Source organism: Ursus arctos, unplaced genomic scaffold (assembly GCF_023065955.2).
Source record: "Ursus arctos isolate Adak ecotype North America unplaced genomic scaffold, UrsArc2.0 scaffold_2, whole genome shotgun sequence".
NCBI lineage: Eukaryota > Metazoa > Chordata > Mammalia > Carnivora > Ursidae > Ursus > Ursus arctos.
In genome coordinates this window covers 5,928,865-5,948,500 of record NW_026622874.1, presented here as the reverse complement: position 1 = coordinate 5,948,500, position 19,636 = coordinate 5,928,865, and the positions used below count along the sequence as shown (strand labels likewise).

The 19,636-nt window shown below is 40.4% G+C and overlaps 1 protein-coding gene across 14 annotated transcripts in view; it reads right to left on the bottom strand.

Annotated features, from left to right (window-relative positions):
• Positions 1-19,636, bottom strand: part of CDC42BPA (CDC42 binding protein kinase alpha) — a 309,574-nt gene that overhangs the window by 207,903 nt on the left and 82,035 nt on the right. For all 14 annotated transcript variants that reach the window (XM_057314949.1, XM_057314950.1, XM_044387983.3 and 11 more), the window contains exon 3: positions 1,628-1,711. In XM_057314949.1, coding sequence (XP_057170932.1) covers positions 1,628-1,711 — 84 coding nt within the window. The remainder of the gene's footprint in view (positions 1-1,627; positions 1,712-19,636) is intronic.

Below are 19,636 nucleotides of genomic sequence, written 5' to 3'. Positions count from 1 at the left end.
ATCAGTGTCAATTTCAGAAGAACACCCTCATCAATCTCACTGCTGACTACCTGGAAAATCCAACCAGTAACAGGAAGGCAAGTGAGCCTTAAGGAAATTCAAAAGTAAAGACTGAAATTACTGAATATAAAGGACACTGGCACATATGCCACAGTGACATAAAAATTTCCAAATACTTTTCTCAGCAAGATACTATTACATGGAGATGAGCTGTGGGAGGCCGAGAGGGGCTGCACTGGGTGGGGTACAGTCGAAGAGGACTTCAGCTTTATCTGTAATGTGCTACTATTCCTTTTACAAATATGTATCCATACTTCACTTGTGCAGTGTTTTTCAGGAAACACACAGAAAACAAGACAGAAAGCAAAAACGTGCACCAAATGTTAGTGATCAATTCTAGGTGACGGAATGTAAATGTCTTTGCGTTTTGCTACATTTTTCAAATTTTCCCAAAGAAATGAATAATGAAGTTTCTTACAACCACCACACCTATCATCAAGGGAACCATTTTCGCTTTTTTCCATATGTTCGGCGGGGGGTTGGGGGGTGGGGGGGGTGGCGGTTTCAGGTTGCTACCAGTACTGGTGGATAAAGAAAGATTTCTAAGGGTTAACTTCTCATTAGAGAAATCTTACCAACCTCACAGCTACTGTTCTGCCTATGCAACAGTCTGATCCTCCTACAAGTTCAAATACTGAAATACTTCCACACCGAGGTCCCCGCGGGCCCCACCCCATCTGGCCGCTCACCATGATCTCCCACAGCTGGAGACCCCCAGAATCCCCTCAAATCTACGTGTAATGTCAGTTCTGACCAGACCATACCAGCTGTGAGATATTTTTAACATCGCTCCAGCCAATCCTTCCCTTGCTTCTGGCATCAACATAAAAAACACTGGCAATTTTTGCAAGAGCAGATTTTACTACCATCCTTTAATAATATAAAAAAGATAAATTTAACTGTATAATTAGCAATCAAGAGACTTCTTAGAGGGCACATTCAAAACTCCTACTGACTTCCACTTTGAGCAGAACACAGATAAATACAGAACAATATAAATGAGTTACATCAAGTTGGAAATGCAGTATTGCAAAATTTCTTCCTATAAAATAAACTGGTTTCCACACCTCCTTTTCACATAAATATACAAGCCGCACATTTGGTTTTCAGGCAATATAAACTAAACGTCACAAATTATGACTTTTTAATGTTTTTTTATGAATTTTAACGTCTATCATCACTATATCACAATTGTAAATTGTGGAACTTGTCTCTTAGGTCTTAAAAATAATGCCACCACAGACACAATGTTATTAAATGATATTTAAGGATCTAGTGGCTTTATGATTTTATAGGTCTCATATTCTTTCTGAAACATTATTTAAACATCCCAATAGGGGCGCCTGGGTGGCACAGCGGTTAAGCGTCTGCCTTCGGCTCAGGATATGATCCCAGCGTTATGGGATCGAGCCCCACATCAGGCTCTTCCGCTATGAGCCTGCTTCTTCCTCTTCCACTCCCCCTGCTTGTGTTCCCTCTCTCTCTAGCTGTCTCTATCTCTGTCGAATAAATAAATAAAATCTTAAAAAAAACAAAAACAAAAACATCCCAATAATTAGAATCTTACCTCAGCTCTTTTCAGCATTTCCCATTTGTTCAATATTTTCATGGCAAATACCTTATCTGCATTTTTTAGTTTCACTACAGCAACCTAGAAAAGGAAATACAACTTTTAAAATATGACAACATAACAAAACATTTTTCAGTCATCCACTTTCCTTTTTCCTCTCTGTAAGAAAATAAATACCAACATTATCAATGATTTCCATGCAGTTCATATTCTAAGATCCAAAATCAAATAAAATTGTCAGTTGAAAAAGTTACATTAGTCAACATGCGTCAAATAAATAAATGTATACTTTAACCCTGTATTATGTGATTGTATGTTATATCCTTTTTTTCAAGTTCTCTGCTTTAGAATTTAAACTCATCATCTACTACCACCAGGAAACTGACTAAAACGTACAACCATGAAACAATGAGAGCTTAGTGAATACCACATGCCAAATTCCAACACGATGCTATAGGGAAGGCAACTGCCAAAACAAATATGTTTTTGTGGGAATCAAATAATATAAAATAAACTGAAAATGATATTATTTTTCACACCACATATTTTTACCCACTGTACAACCCCCATCACTCACTCTCACACACACACACGCACACACACACCACCCCTGAAGACCAATTAAGTCTAACTGCTCGACAAATTGTAGGCTTCACACATTCCTTTCCAACATTAAAAGGAACAAATATTTTTTTGCATTTTGTATCTTAGTTATGGATCAAAAAAGTGTCAAATATTGGGGCACCCAGGTGGCGCAGTCGTTAAGCGTCTGCCTTCGGCTCAGGGCATGATCCCAGCGTTCTGGGATCGAGCCCCACATCAGGCTCCTCCGCTAGGAGCCTGCTTCTTCCTCTCCCACTCCCCCTGCTTGTGTTCCGTCTCTCGCTGGCTGTCTCTGTCAAATAAATAAAATAAAATCTTTTTAAAAAACAACAACAGGGGCGCCTGGGTGGCGCAGCGGTTAAGCGTCTGCCTTCGGCTCAGGGCGTGATCCCGGCATTACGGGATCAAGCCCCACATCAGGCTCCTCCACTAGGAGCCTGCTTCTTCCTCTCCCACTCCCCCTGCTTGTGTTCCCTCTCTCGCTGGCTGTCTCTATCTCTGTCAAATAAATAAAAAAATGAAATAAAACAACAACAACAACAACCTGTCAAATATAAATAAAGAAGCCTCAACACTGATCCCATTGCTGTTTCTGCCTCCCTGCTCCGGTTGACTCGCTAATCTCAGAGCGCCCTTCCAGCTCACTGGGGACGCTGTCGGGCTGCAAAGGCACTGCCGAGGAGGAGACCAAGTTTGCTTCCAGTACCTGGGGGCTGGGAAGAAGAAGACAAGTACTACCCTAACATGCACAAGGAGAGAACAAACGATATACAGCATGTCTTCAAATGGTTCAAAGGGATCCTGCCGAGGATAGAGAACAGGTTTAACCTCAAGTGTCGAAAATTTTAACTTACGGCAAATGTACCCATTAGGAGCATTTAATAAATTTATATTTGGATTAGATTGCGATGAAAGTAATATGACCAGAGAATTAAAATCACTTCATAATACTATATAAACTAGAATATTTCTTGGTAATTGTCGTGATTATAATGATGTATGATTATGGTTTTTTATCAGCTAAAATGGTGGGAAAGGAGAGGAACAGCTCAATTTCAAGTGCAATTGCTTTAGTCTTCAGTCACTTCTGGTCATATCTGCAGAAATGATGGGTCCATTAAATTGTTCTCCCAATAGGTTTGTGCTTAAAGAAAGGGGGCTGTCCACGACACAGAAACAACCTGAATGTGAACTGACAGATGAACAGATAGAGAAAATGTGGCACACATATACAATGGGATATTATTCAGATATAAAAAAAGAAGGGAATCCTGCTTTTATGACAACATGGATGAACCTGGAGGGCATTATGCTAAATGAAATAACCCAGAGAAAAACAAATACTGTCTGATCTCATTTATATGTGGAATCTAAGAGTCCAACTCATAAAAACAGAGAATAGAACGAGGGTTGCCAGGGGCCGGGGGAGATGCTGGCCAAAGGGTACAAAGTTCCAGTTATAAGATGAATATGTTCTGGGGACATGATATACAACACGGTGACTATAGTTAACAGTATTATACTATATACTTCAAAGTTGCTAAAAGAAAAGATCTTAAATGTTCTCACCACAAATTAAAAAAAAAAACTAATTATGTAAGGTGGTATTAACCTTACTGTGGTAATCATCTTGCAATACAAAAATGTATCAAATCATCGCTTTGTACACCTTAAACTTCCACAATGTTATATGTCAATTATATCCCAAAAAAGATAGGGGAAAAATAACGGGGGCGTAATAAAGAGCCAGACGCTCTGAAAGGCTAGAAACACAAGTTTAGCTGCTCTGTAGACGCACATCATATGTTGAGAGTGCAAACAGACGACAGGAGCATGGAGCTCAACACACTCCCATTTAGGACAGGAGAGATCCTTATTCTGATTTAGGGAAGAATGGCTGAAAGACTCTAACACATTTCCCCTCCTCAGGTCCTTGCGAGAAGAGTACTCTGAGCTGTCTGTCTCACCAGCTCTCTGCATTTGGGGACAGAAGGAGCCGATGATAACTGGTAGGAGGAACAGCAGTACTTCTCACCAACGCGTATAAGTGTGCTCTAAATGCCCGATACCCTTTCTAAGCGTTTTATGCGGGTCCACAATCCCTTACCTGCAATTCTAAAGCCAAAAGGTTTTCACAACTCATTTGGCAGCAGGTACTGACATCAGGATAATTAGTTTTTTGGGTTTTGGTTTTTTAAATTCATTTAGTGTAAAGACAAACACGCTTCACTGTAGAAACACTAATGCTTCTGCTCTGGAGGCGCTGCTCCAAACCCCAACAGGAGTCCTTTATAAAACAGGGCATATCACTAAATTAGCTTTCTAAAATCCAAAAAATACTGACGCCAAAACCACCCCTGGTTATAGAGCAGTGCAGGGAAAGAGCATGTCCTGAACACTTGGACGCCGGGCCAGCGTTTACTGCGGGCGGTCAGGGGAGCGGTAACAGCACGCGCTCTGCAGCCGGACTACTCAGGTTCTAATCCCGGCTCTGCCATTAGCTGTGTCGCCCTGGGCAGATAACGCAAGCTTTCAAAACTTCAGTTTTCTCATCCATGCAACAGCGTTTCTAGTGGTACTCACCTTATATATTGTAGTAAGGATTAAAATAATTAATACACATATAAAGTGCTTACCACTTAGCAGCCGTGATTATGTGGCGGGCGTTGGGCTAATAAGTAAGCACATTCTGGCCCAATCTCTTAACCATCGTCTGCCCCACCCCCAACACACAGCACACAGTACACATCCCGATTTACTCAATTTCTTTAACTCTGAAATAAGAAACTCCAACCTCTTCAACTTCTAGTAACTTTATACCCCTGGCACACAGAAACATAGCTAGGAATATCCTCAACTGAAAATACATGCAAATAAAAATGAAGCCACAACATTTACTATAGTGTGGTTTCCAACAGTAACATATTGGGAATAACTGAAATATTCTGAAAGATGAAACTGAGTAAATATCACAAATCAGAAAATTAGTCATATCTTTCAAAATATTGTTAGAGAATACGATTTAATAGGCAAAAATGCAGACTATACTGCTGGCAAGAAGTTAATTAAAAATTTACACACTGATTGTTTTTTCTGTAAATACACAAAATACATATCTATGAATTTCTATGCCAGATGAAGACAGAGAAAGACAGGCACCAAAATGTTTAAAGATCAGGTATTTCTAGGTGATGTGATTTCTAGTCACCTTTCCACATTTTCAGTATGGAACGTGCAAAATTTGAAGCATGGAATGGGATCATGTGAAATACCACACCTCACCCTGGTCAGGAAATGACCGCTAATTACTGGGGTACTTAGTGTGGCTGGCGGGGGCCCAAATGAGAGCCACTCTGCACACGTGGTCATCGGAAGTGCCACGCTGCTGCACGGTGAAGACCATTCTCCACATTACCTCACGTCAGGTTCATAAGCTGCCTTAAATCTTCTCTGGAATGCAGTGCGATGTAGTGAAATTTTAAAATGTCAGTTCAGGAAATATTCTTGAATTATCGAATTGATGACATAGTAAGACAAGACCATGAAGCTAAGGAAATGCTAAAAATAAAATAAAACTCATCTTGCTTTTCCCCTCTAACACCACAGATCATTTTCATGTTCGTGGCAGTAGAAGGAAACTCAGAAAAAGAGGCTTCTGCTGGGACTCTAACTTCAAGTTCTAGATTGTCAAGAACCACAGCTAACTGACATACAAGAGGGAATGTATACTAAAATGTCCTTTCTTACATAAACTGATCAAAATAAAAAGTACTCTTAGTATGGACCGGAAGATCACAAATTTAACACAGAATATGTACTTTTTAAAAACACCAAACATAGAGATGTCTCTTTAAAGGCTTCATACTGAAAGCACTATGATGTTGGAAAAACTGCAAACACGACAGGGAAAACTCAGTAGGTGACACACGTCAACAATTGAGTTGAAGTGTCTACACTTACAGCTACGACATATAACAGAGGATTTATCACACTATATTAAATAGAATTGCAATCTCCAATAACCGTTCCCATGCAGTTCTCAAATCTGGTCTACACCCAGAATATCCAGAATTCACCGTACCTCCTCTGGCCCATCCCAACAAACCTGCCTTTGCGACCCGCCTGGACGGTCCTACCGGCCCCTCCCCTCCTCCCTTAAGCCCACGATCTATTCTCACCCTGCCGGTCCTAGTGATCATGTTTGGACGTAGCTCAGATGGCAACACTCCTCTGCTCCAAACTTCCCACCTCTCTCCAAGCGGAAGTCAACCTGCTATAACTTGTCAGGCAAACGTATTCTGGTCTTCCGACCTCCCAGATCTCACATGCTCTCTCCTCCTAGCTCACTCTGCTCCAGACACACTGGTCACCTGGTTCAATCCCAGCCCAGGCCCTTGCCCTTATTCCCTAGGTCCAAGGCGTCTGTCCACGTAAAGTCACTCAGTCTTCACTCTCAAACTGAACTGAGAAGTATCCCTTCCTGAACAGTCACTGCCCTGTTACACTTCCTATACCATCTCTCGCTTTCTTTTCCCCTTCGCTCTTATTATTTAACAAACTGTTAAGGCATCAATATTATCAGCTTCAAGTACACTACTAAACTGATACTGAAACTCAAGTAAAAACAAGGCATTATGCGGCACCTGGGTGGCTCAGTCAATTAAGCGTCCAACTCTTGCTTTTAGCTCAGGCCATGATCCCAGGGTTGTGGCCCTGAGCCCTAAGTCAGGCTCCACGCTCAGCGGAGAGTCTGCTTGAGATTCTCTCTCCCTCTGACACCACCCCCCATGCACTCTCTTTCTCTAAGATAAATATTTAAAAACAAACAACAAGGCATTATGGTAAGATATACAATTGTGTGTTTTAAGATTAAGTGTGTATGACTATTCCAGCCCATGCTGCTCTCTTAATGACATGCGTGGCTTTTAAGGTCTCGACTTCGCAACTTAGTCTTTATCTTTTTTTTTTTTTTAAATCTCCAATGTATCATGTCTACCATCATTTATTATTACTACTACTAACAAAATTCTCAGAACAACCCTTATGTACAGAACGCTTACTCTGCGCCTGTCACTGGGCTGAGCTCCCACACTGCACTCCAGGAGCTCCCACAGCCCAATGACAGGGCTAGTGCCCTTTATTACTGTAAGTACTGAACCCTTCTAGAGGCCCTGAAGAGATCTTCCCACTCATCATGTCTATCATCTTGACACCTATTGACATGTTAACAGTCTTCATTGTGAATAGGAATGGAAATCAGTGGGTTTGTTTTTTATTGTTTTATTTTGTTCTGTTAGTGATCAGTCTGTGTTCAAAATATTTCCTGGGGAAACAAAACTAAGTCTCTTTAACAAGCGAACTAAAAACACTACAAAGAGTTCACCAAACAGCTGGAGGTACCCTCTCCTTGGAGACACAACAGTAGCAATTGTCAGAGTATTTAAAAACTGGGCCAGCATGGGCATCAACCGCTCGGAACAGACACCAGCTACACGAACACGGTGTGCCCATCAAGGCGATCCCCGGTGGACCGAGGACCAGCCCCATATGCGCAGGGGCAGTCACAGGTCCATCGTGCAGGAGAACCTCACACTGCCTTTACTCTCCCTCGAATCCCCAGAGAGCCAGGGAACAAGAACGTTTACGGAAGAATGATTAGCTAAAAATAATTCTCCCTTCAGACCCTAGGACTAGGCTATGCAGACCTGGAAGGGCCTAGTTATATAGTAAGTAGAGGAAGCAGGCTAATTAAAAGCTTTTTGACACCTGAAGCAGGGGTAGCAGGCCAAAGCAGCAAGCCTTCCCAACAAGCTCTGAAGCCCAGAAGCCTTGAAGCTGCCGGAGCAAGGCTGGCGCAGGCAGAAGCGGTGAGCCACCAGGAAGCTGTGGACAGGCAACACCCAGGGCGTAAGTTAAAGGTTTTCCTGAAAGCAAAAAGGAAAACCCAGCGTTAAGTTCAGCAGGAACTGACAAGTAAGTCGTAGAGAGAAGGTTCTTAACTGGTAGAGCTGCTGATTTTCAATTACGTCTTGCTCCTTTATTGTTTCCCATGATTTATGCATTTCTCGAAGGAGTTCCATAAATTAAGCTTTTATTTTCATAGTTTTATTATTTTTAAGGAAAAGCATAATTGATAGAAATGCAGCTCCTATGATATCCATGCCAGAGGTGAGCCAGAGGCAGCTATAAACCTACTTACAAATTCCTGACAGAAGACAAAATACCTTGGAGGAAATGGTTATGACTTTAGGGTTGTCTCTGCATTTTAAAATCTATCGGTTGAGAAGTACAGGGTAAGTAAGGCCAGCAGAGATACTTTAATCAGGAATGAATAACTATGCAGTAAGAGCCCATAACCCAGCCAATAATGCTTTTCTATTCAAAATTCACTGTCTTAAAATAAATTATCTGCAATCTGTTGCTTTTATTTACATATTTTAACCGATATTTATATAGTGCAAGAATAAAAAAAGAAAGGAAAGAAAGGGGGGAAAAAGGACCTTCTCACACTACATCTCAAATATGCTCAGTCGTGCACTCAGTACTCTGAGTTGACTCTGGAGGTCTAGTGGCAGCAGCCCAGGGCAGGCAGGACTGGCTCCCGGTCCCCTGACACTCCCTGGCCCTTCAATCCACTGTAGGGCAAACATCGCTGGACTTAGCTATCGGCTTCACTTAATCCCATGTGTAAGTATAAATAATTCTTTAGTGCCCTGTCCTTTTTTCAGTCCTTTTTATGAAAATAATATATATATATATATATATATATTATTTAAATATTTTTGTTTTTGCTTTATTTCCAGAGCTCAACTTCCACTGAGCCCTAAAATCCACCTGCAGTCCCACCATTAATTCTCTGTCCCTCGCCAATCTTCTAAAACGCCCTGGGCCATCCTACCACCACCATTTATGCCACCCTGTCCTATCCACCTGTCACCCTACAATTAAAGATCTGGGGGCCTACTTCACGGAAAATAGATCCTTCACATTCCCTCACACCATCTTTAAATGTCTCTGTATTTCTACATATGGCCTACTTCTTTTCCTTTTTAACCCAGGGAAGAAATGTCCCCACGACTTTCAAGGCTAACAATAACACCCGAGATCTCGATCCCAGACCCTCTCTTCCTTCTTACCCTTATTCCATTAAAGATTTCTTTCTGGACTTCAAGCCCCCTTTCTTCTGCTTCCTGAATATCAACTGATAAACTTTTCCAAGACCTTCTCCCATCCGAAAACAAAAAAATAAAACAAAAAATTCACCACCGTACTACCTTCCCCTCAAGCAGCTGAAATTACATCCCTTTTCCATAAGCCATCATTTCTCCATAAAGCACATTTTGAAAGAGTAGTATGTGCTTGCTTTTCCCACTTGCCCATCATGCATTTGCTTTCCAGCCTCTTCCAATCACTTATTTCCAGCTAGCTTCTATTTCACTCCACTCGACCAAAATTGTTCTCTCAAAGATCCATAATGACCTTCTAATTTCTAAATAAAATCCCTTGTTCTCAATTCTTATCTGCTTCAACCTTTCTTCATCACTGAACATTGTTGACAGTGTACTTTCCTACTTTTCTTTTACTTGTTAAATGTTTCCCAATGACCCTACTCTGCCCTTTTATATCCCCTCCCCTCCCTGACCTGTATATCTACTCCAAGTGCCCCAGCTCACACCTATATGCCTATGACTCCTAAATCCTGATCTTCTAATATCTATACTCATATTTCTAACTGCCAACTAGTTATCTCTAAATGTTTAGCAAATATCTCAAATTCACCAAGTCAAAACCCTGTATACCAAACTCATGTCCGAAGCTACACATCTCAACCATCCATGACCTCCACCTGTAACTCATTTCTGACATCCAAATGACTTCTTTCCAGTCTGCCCCTCCCACCCACCCTTCTCCCCCACTACCACCGGCCTGGCTCAACCCCTCATTATTTCATCTAGAAAATGATACCAGGAACCTTTTTGACCACCTGACTATATGCCAGACTTTATGCTAACTGCTGAGAATACAAATATAAAAGAGCCTTGCCCTCAAAAATCTCACACTCCAATGTGGGAAACATCCCTAAACAATTACAGTACAACTTGGAAGAGGTAAAAACAAGATCCTATAAAAAGCACAGAAGACAGATTCCTGACCTAAAAGGTGAGAGTGGGGGAGAGAGGTACGTAGTATGTGAATATATCTGTTAAAGCGTCTTGGAAGAGGTGACGATACTTGAAGTCTTACACAACGCACCCCAGAAAAAGGGGGACCAAGGGGTTTGACTAGACGAGGGGATTCTGGGAAGTGGGTGCAGATGAGCAAGGCCCAGAAGCCAGAAACACCTGTGTAGGGGGAGAGGGGTGAGGATGTTCTGGGACAAGGAAAGACTTTCCTCCTAGCAGGGAGTAGCAGGAAATGAGGCTGAAGGATCCCAACAAGGGTAGAGCTCGCATGCTGTGTTAATCAACTAGGAGCTTAAAATATGAATACAAGGAAACCATTCTTCAGAGCTGGTTTCCATTAGATTGCTTTAGCAGCTCTATGGAGAGTGGCTCCGAGGCAGGGAAAGAAATGAGAAGCTGATGTTAAAGACACCAAGGACCCAACTGGAGAAGAGAGGAAGAAATTCAAAGAATACTTAGTATATAAAAGTTGGTGGCGAATTAGATGTGGGACTGGAGAGTGAGAAATCCAGGCTCTCTGTGCCTCCGGTCTCCTCTCTCCACTCCTTCCTCAACACTACCACGGGTACTATCCTTTTGATTGTTCCAACTCTTTCACACCTCTGCTTACCGCCCTCTGGTCTTCTCCCATTCCTACAGAATAAAGTTCCTTAGCACAGCACAGCCCATCACTCGCATTCCAACCACCTTCCAACCACCACCACTAGAAACTCTATATTCCACTTACAAGATCCCTAACTCCTCCCTGAATTGAAAGAAATGCACTTAAATTAAAATTTGAAAAAAACACCTCTTTTGATTCTAATAGAATTATAGAAAATTTACAAAATCAAAGTATTAAAAAATAGAAAGCCACAGATAACATTTGTAGAGAAAAGAAAACTACCCTGAAATCCTATAATTTTGTCCATACCCTCTCAACCAGCAAGATCTTCTTCTAGGAATTTATTCTGGAACAAATTTTTTAGAAAAATCATTTGAAATGCAGTGAAAGCATTATGTGCAAACATACTTCGGAGAGTATTATTTATAATACAGAAAAAACAGAACCATCTAAACGTTCCTTCATTCATTTTACAAATACGTATTGAATGCCTAGTACGTCCTAGACGCTGTAGTAGGGGCCTCGGTACTGCAGAAAACTGAACATCCCTATATTCGCGGAGCACACGTTCTAGCTTAACGTTACCGTTGAGTCAATTACAGAACAGCCCCATAGTGGACTTCTATGGAGCCATGAGAAACCAGGTTTGCCAAGAGAGAGATATTTCAACACACGGGAGAAGACTTAAACTATTTGGTAAGAAAAGCCAGTTAGATATTAATGTTGACAAAACTATCTCAATTTTACTATCCGTGAATAGAAATACCTTAGAAAGAAAAGCCCGAAAATTTTAGAAGTAGATCTCAAGGTCATGTACCTTTTCCTCTTGCTGATTAAACAGTGACTCTAACCAAGGGCATTGAACATATTTGGATTATGGTACACGATTAGTAAGTATTATTTTCATTCGTCACAACAGAGAAGCATGAAAGAAAAAAGAACCTAATTTTTCTGCTTTTACTCTAATAGGGAAAATTATTATGTTTAAAAGCACTGTGTTAAGTACTTAGTATAATGAATAAAGAAATTCAATCCTTGCCTTCACTTGCAATCCACTGGAGAAGATAAGCATTAAGCATAAAAATAAGAAATTGAGAAGTTAGAAGTATATGTGTTAGGAAGCAGTTGTACAGGGGTTCTCACCTTCCCCATTAGAAAGATAAAAGCATCTTACATCTTTACTCCCATTTTTATAAACACTTTCCATCTACTGATTTCATTCCCCCATTCAGTTTCTTTATGGATTGCCTTCTGCCATCAATTATTTCACTGACTTCCAAATATGGAATGATTTAAGATCTATTTATTTGAGGGACACCTGGGTGGCGCAGTCGTTAAGCGTCTGCCTTCGGCTCAGGGCGTGATCCCGGCATTACGGGATCAAGCCCCACATCAGGCTCCTCTGCTATGAGCCTGCTTCTTCCTCCCACTACCCCTGCTTGTGTTCCCATTCTCGCTGGCTGTCTCTCTCTGTCAAATAAATAAACAAAATCTTTAAAAAAAAAAAAAAGATTTATTTGAGAGAGAGAGAGAGAGAAGGGGCAAAGGGAGAGAGAGAATCTCACACAGACTGCACACTGAGCGTGGAGCCCAACACAACCCTAAGATCATGACCTGAGCCAAAATTACAAGTCAGATGCTTAACCAACTAAGCCACACAGGCAACCCTGGAATGATATTAAAGAAGCAACAGATGATAAGAAAATACATTTTGTTCCGCAGGGAGGACCTCTGCTTTCTCTGAAAACACACATCCATTAATGTTGGCCTTAAATATAATGCATTAGCCATTTCAAAGTATCTGGAGGAACTGTATCAAAAGAGATGAGTGTATGGGCAAATTCACATTGCTCTTGAGTCCTCCTAGGGCTCAGAAGTTAGGAGTGAATGGAAATGGAAAAGCAACCCCAAAAGCAAGAAAGGCTCTACCATCTCTCTTAGAGTCAAGAGGCAACTGTTGAAAAACAGGAGTAATTCCCCTCCACTTTTGTCCAAACGATGAACTCAGGTGGATTAAGACTCAAGACTTGCTCACTAGCAATCAGTGGGGAGGCCTGTTATCACTCTCCATTCCGCTAGCACATGAATTTCTAAGGTGCACTGGAAACTAATTCAGCTAAGTGGACGCACATATTTGAGCCTATTTCTGGTGGTATGGAAGATTACAGACGTCGAATGAGCTCCCTAAACATCACAAATGTGAGGAACTATGAAAACAACCTTTCAAACACATTTCAGAGATGGGATGAAAGAAACTGGCACAGACTCAAAACTAAGCACATCTGAGAATGCGAGAGGATAAGCAAGCACATTTGGGTTCCACCCTGAACTCTGGAGACAGACTTTGCACTTTGGTAACTGGAGAGCAGGAAGGGGTGGGAAACAAAGACTAGGCAGCATAAAAGGTGAATAATCTAACAGGAAGCCAAACCTAGTAAGTAGACTTACAATGGTCACAGGATGTAAGGTCCCTATACGGAAAAATTAATACGGAAAAGTTAACTGCACTTCTACGCACTAGTAAATGCTAAATGCTCCACACGTATTAGACGAGAAAGAAGGACATCAGTTTTTGAGTACAGTGTTCTCCATCAACTGAGTTTGCAGCTGTTCACATCTTTTATTCCTGACTGGTGTCTACTTGTTCTATCAGATATTAAACCAGTGTGCTAAGCTTCTATGAGGTTCCTATGTGCCTCCTTTTACTTCTGTCCATTGTTGCTCTGTACCCACAAAAACAATTAATTAAGCAATACAAAGCTCAGATGGATGTGATATACTAAAATTAAAAATTGGTCTTTGTCCTTAGTTTCTGGCACACAGTTCCAAAACCTTTGGGATTTGTGGAGAGAGAAGATTGTCTTCTGTATGTTAATGAGAGGACTGGTGGCTGGGGGCCTCGTTGGCTTCAGTATGGGGGCTGATGACCAAGAAGACTAGGATGCGATCAGAAGCTTCTAACGGTCAGCCCCACCCCCAAACTCCAGAGAAGAGAGGTTGAGTTGTTAATGGCCAGTGATTTCATCAATCATGCCTATGTAACAGAATCTCCACAGAAACCCCTAAACGAAGGGGTCCCGGGAGCTTCCAGGGTGCTGAGCACATCAAGGTGCTGGAGAGTGGCACCGATCCAGGGCATGGGAGCACCACCCCCTCCTCCACACCCAGCCCTGCGCAGCTCTTTCATTTAGCTGTTCCTGTATCCTTCATGCTAAGCCAGTGACACTAAGTTCCTGAGTTCCGTGAGTCCTTCTAACAAACTGTTAAACTAGAGAAGGGACTGGCGGAAACCCCTCATTTACAGCTGGTTGGTCAGAAGTCCCGGTGGCCCAGGACTTGCTAATGGTGTCTTGTGGGACTGAGCCTTCTCACTTGTCGGATCTCCTGCTAACTGCAGGTAGGCGGTGTCAGAACCGAACTGTTGGACACCCAGGTGGTGTCCAGAGTTGGGGAATTGGTTGGTGTGAGAAAAAGAAAAACCATACATTTGGTGTCAGAAGTGTTATAAGTAAAAACAGCTCAACGGGTATACAGGTCTATTTTCCTGAGGATGATGTTAGCATGTAACATTTCTTTATACGTGGTTTGATGAAGAAATACTTCTGGACTTGAAGTCTACTTTGTCTGATTTTAGAAAAGCCATGTTACTTTATTTTAATTTACTGTTTGCACAGTAAATGCATTTTCAACATTTGTAACTTTATATTCTTATACTGAAGATGTGTCTCTTCTAATCAGATATTCCTGAGTTTTGTTTATCTAAGTGAACAACCTTTTACCTGGATTACTTAAGCCATTTATGTTATATAACTGCTTAAACTTTGGGGTATGTTAAACTTTTGATTTAACCTATCTGCTCACTATTCCGTTGTATTTCCCATCATTTATTCTCCACCTCTATAACTCATTAGTTATACATGCTAATATTTTCCTTCCATTGGCTATCCTGAAGATTACAACTTACAGTATCAAATTAGTATTCTTATCACCTCCTAGACAATGATTAGATCTTCGAACACATTAAATCCATTTCCCTACCTCCTACCCATTGTGCCATTGTGGTCATGTCACCCAAATGTACATACGTGCATTACTGTAACTATTTTACGCTGTCATCAAAAGCCACGTTTACCCTTTCAGAAGCTCTCTGTCCCTTCCTACATCTCCATGCTTTACTTGGGATCATTTTCCTTCCACTGGAAGATTCCTTTAGTATTTCCCTTAGCGTAAGTCTACTGAGGACAGATTCTCTCAGTTTTCTTTTTGCCTAAAAAGGTATTTATTTTGTCCTCATTTAAAAAAAGAATTAAGACAATTTATTCACCATAAAATTCACCCTTTTAAAGTGTACAATTCACTGGTTTTGTATATTCACAAAGTTGTACAATCATCACCATCTAATGCCAGAATATTTTCATCACTCCCCCCAAAACACCCCATACCCAGAAGCAAGCGTGCCCCACGCCCACCTCACATCAGCCTCTGAAAACCACTAATCTACTTCCAGTCTCTATGGATTTGCCTATTCCGGATATTTCATATAAATGGAACCAGACAGTAAGTGGCTGTTTATGTCTGATTGATTTTACTTAGCATGATTTCAGGGTTCAACCACACCGCAGCAGATATGAGTATCTCCTTCTTGCGGCTGAATAATATCCCAGCGGATATTATTACTATATTACTATTATGACTAAGTTTCCTATGCACGTTCACATACAGGGTTGTATGTGTATGTTTGTTTTCAGTTCTCTTGGGTATAGATCTAGGAATAGGATTGCTGGATTGAATGGGTGTTTTCTAAAGCAGTTGCACACTTTACATTAACACCAGCAAGGTGCAAGAGCTCCAGTCTTTCCACATCCTCACCAATGCTTGTTACTGTCTTTTTAATTACAGCCATCTTGCTGGGTGGTAAGTGATATCTCATTGTGATTTTGACTTGTGTTTCCCAAGTGACTAACTATGCTGGGCATCTTTTCATGTGCTTATTGGTGATTCATAGATCTTCGCTGGAGATACATCTATTAAAAATCATTTGCCAATATTTTAGTTAGGTTATTTGCAATTTTACTGTTGAGTTGTAAATGTTCTTTATAGGTTCCTGGATACTAGACTGTTTTCAGATATACAACTGGAAAATATTTTCTTCCATCCTATAGACTGTCTTTTCACTTTCCCAACAGTGTTTTTTAGAAGCACAGAAGTTTTTAATTTGATGAAATCTAATTTATTGATTTTCCTTTGGCACTTATGGTTTTGGTATATACTTAAAACATTGCCCAACCCTAGGTCACAAAAATTTATACCTATGTTTCCTCTAAGAGTGCCACAGTTTTATCTCTTAGCTAAGTTTTAACTCTTAGCTCTTTAGCTCTATTCTTTTTTTTTTTTTAAGATTTTATTTATTCATTTGACAGAGATAGAGACAGCCAGCGAGAGAGGGAACACAAGCAGGGGAAGTGGGAGAGGAAGAAGCAGGCTCCCAGTGGAGGAGCCCGATGTGGGGCTGGATCCCAGGACTCCGGGATCACGCCCTGAGCCGAAGGCAGACACTTAACGACTGAGCCACCCAGGTGCCCCAGCTCTTTAGCTCTATTCTTTATTTTAAGTTACTTTTATATACTGTGTAAGGTAGGGTCCAACTTCATCCTTTTGCATGTGGATGGATATCCAGTTGCTCCTGTACCATTTGTTGAGAAGACTATTTTTTTATCCCCTTGAATGTTCTTGACACCCTTGTCAAAAATCAACTGACCGGGTGCCTGCCTGGCTCAGTTGGTGGAGTGTGTGACTCGTGACCTTGGGGTACTGAGTTTGAGCCCCAGGTTGCAGGTAAAGATTACTTAATAAATAACGGTTTTTTAAAAAAGAAAAAGTCAGGGTGCCTGGGTGGCTTGGTTAGGTGACTGACTTTGGCTCAGGTCATGATCTTGGGGTCTTGGATCGAGCCCCACATGGGGCTTCCTTCTCATTGGGGGGTCTGCTTGTCCCTCTGTCCCTGCCCCCTCCCACTTGTTCTTGCTCTCTCTCAAAATCTTACGACGACGAAAGAAAGAAAGAAAGAAAGAAAGAAAGAAAGAAAGAAAGAAAGAAAGAAAGAAGAAAAAAATAGAAAAATAGATAGAAAAATAGAAAAAAAGATAGATAAAGCCAACTGACCATAGAACATATGGGTTTATTTCTGGACTTTGAATTGTATTCCTTTGATTTGTGTGTGATCCTTAAGCCAGGACCACACAGCCTTGATTACCAGTGCTTTGTAATAAGTTCTAAAATCAGGAAGCGTGAGTTCTTCCTTTTTGTCCCTTTTCAAAATCATTTTAATTATTCTGGGTCCCATGAATTTCTACAAAAATTTTAAAATCAGCCTGTCAGGGTAGCTTGGGTTTTGAAAGGGATGCATCAGTCTGGGGAGAACTGCCATCTTAACAGTACGAAGTCTTCCGACCTATGAACACAGAATGTCTCTGATTTGTCTAGGTCTTAATTGCTCTCAACAATATTTTATAGTTTTGCTTTCATTTAAAAATAAATATTTTTGCTGGGTATAGAATCATAGGTTGACACGTTGCTTCTTTGAGCAGTTTTACTATTTTCCATTACCTTCAACTTCCATCATTTCCCTTGTCAAGTGAATTGTCTTCTCATTGCTTTTTGGAAGTTACACGCCCTTTTTCCTCTATTATTAAAACCTTCTCTTTATCTTTGGTTTTCAGAACCATACGCCTGGACGTATTTTGTGCCTTGATGCATTTTTCCTGTCATGGAGTCATAGGAACTCTTGAAATCTATGTGTGTATTTCTGTTCTTAGTTAGCTTTGAAAAGTTCTCACAGGTGATCTCTTCAGATACTGTTTGTGTCCCATTTTCTCTTTTGTCTCCTTTCTGGAACTATAAATACATACATGTTAATTTTTTCACTGCATCTAATAGGAATCCTAATTTATTTTTTAATTTTCTGTCCACTTTTTTCTCTCCATACTTCAGCCTAGATATTTTCTACTGACCTAGTTTCCAGGCCACTAATCCTCTCTTCACTTTTCTGTGGTTGCTATGAAACCTATCAAGTTTTAATTTAAGCCACTGTATGTTTTATTTCCACCCTAGGGTCAGATCACCTTAATACAATCTGGGATTGATTTGATTACAACCGCGTTTCCATCTTGTGAGGGCTGGCCTATTTCCATTTGTCCTTCCACCTGAGGGGTGTAACCCTTCGGGGGCCCAAATTAAATACCCAGAATACTTAACAGAGCCCTCCTCTTTATTGAGCTCTAATTTCTAATTTTTGTTTTCCCCGACCTGCGAGATTTCTGGAAGTTTTCTTTAGCTTCTCTGCCCCTAGACAACTGCCTCCAATTGAAAGGTAGAGCTAAATGCTGGAGATTCACATCTCAACAGACCTACTTCTCTGACTTACAGCACCTGAGTCCTTACTGATTTCATAGCCCTACACTTTCAGATAAATTTGTTTTCTAGTTCTTTTCAGAAGAGGTGGTGTGATATAAGCAAGTGTGTCAGAATCAGAAGTTCCATGCAAATTATTCAGTGTGTCAAATTTCTCAAAATATTCTATAGGATTTTGATTGGCATTTCATAGAATTTATAGATTAATCCAGAGAGAACGGACATATTTACAAATACATTATACCATGTTTGAATACAGTGTATCTGTTTTTCAGGTCTTTTTATCATATACTTTAACAGAGTTTTAGATTCTCCTCCACGTAAATCTTGGCCATTATTTGTCAAGTTAAATCCCAGCTACTTGATTGTTTTTATTATTGCAAATGGTATCTTACACTCTCATCTCCTCTAGCTGATTATTTTGAGTACAGAGAAATTCTGATTTCTGTAAAATGATCTTGTTTGAGAAGTATTATCTTATTAATACATACATTTTGTTTATTGCCTCTGTAGATTTTTATATGTAGGTGATCTAAAAATACAGATTTATCTCTTCCCTTCCAGTCCCATTAACTCATTTCTATTTACTTTCTTAACACACATGTCAGAGCATTTCAGGTTCCTGGAGTTCCTAACAGTGTTAACCATGTTTGTCTTGTTCCTATCTTAAATGACATGCATCTGAAGTTTTTCTATTAAAAGTTTGCTTTAGGTTTTGGTACATATCTTTCATCAAATTAAAGACATTCCCTTTATTATTTTTAAGAGTTTTTATAATATTTATTGAACTTCACGCTTCTTCTGAAATTGAAATAATCATGAGCCATGACCCAACAATTTTTAAATATATATATATTTTTTTACAGAACCCATTTGGTTTTGATAATACCACTATATTTAACACATTTCCAGCCTGTTCTTATTTCTCTCCTTCTTGTTACTTTGTGGTTCTTTTTCCAACTTCCCGAATTAAAATTTCGGTCATTAATTACTGTACTAGTTTGCTAGGGCTACCATAGCAAGGTATCACAGATCAGGTACCTTAACCAACAGAAATGTATTTTCTCTTGTAGTTCTGGAGACTTAGAAGTCCAAGATCAATGTGACAGGGTTGGTTACTTCCGAGTGTCATGAAGGAAGGATCTATTCCAGGCCTCTTTCCTTGGCTTGACATGCCCACCTTCTCCCTGTGTCTTCAAATTATCT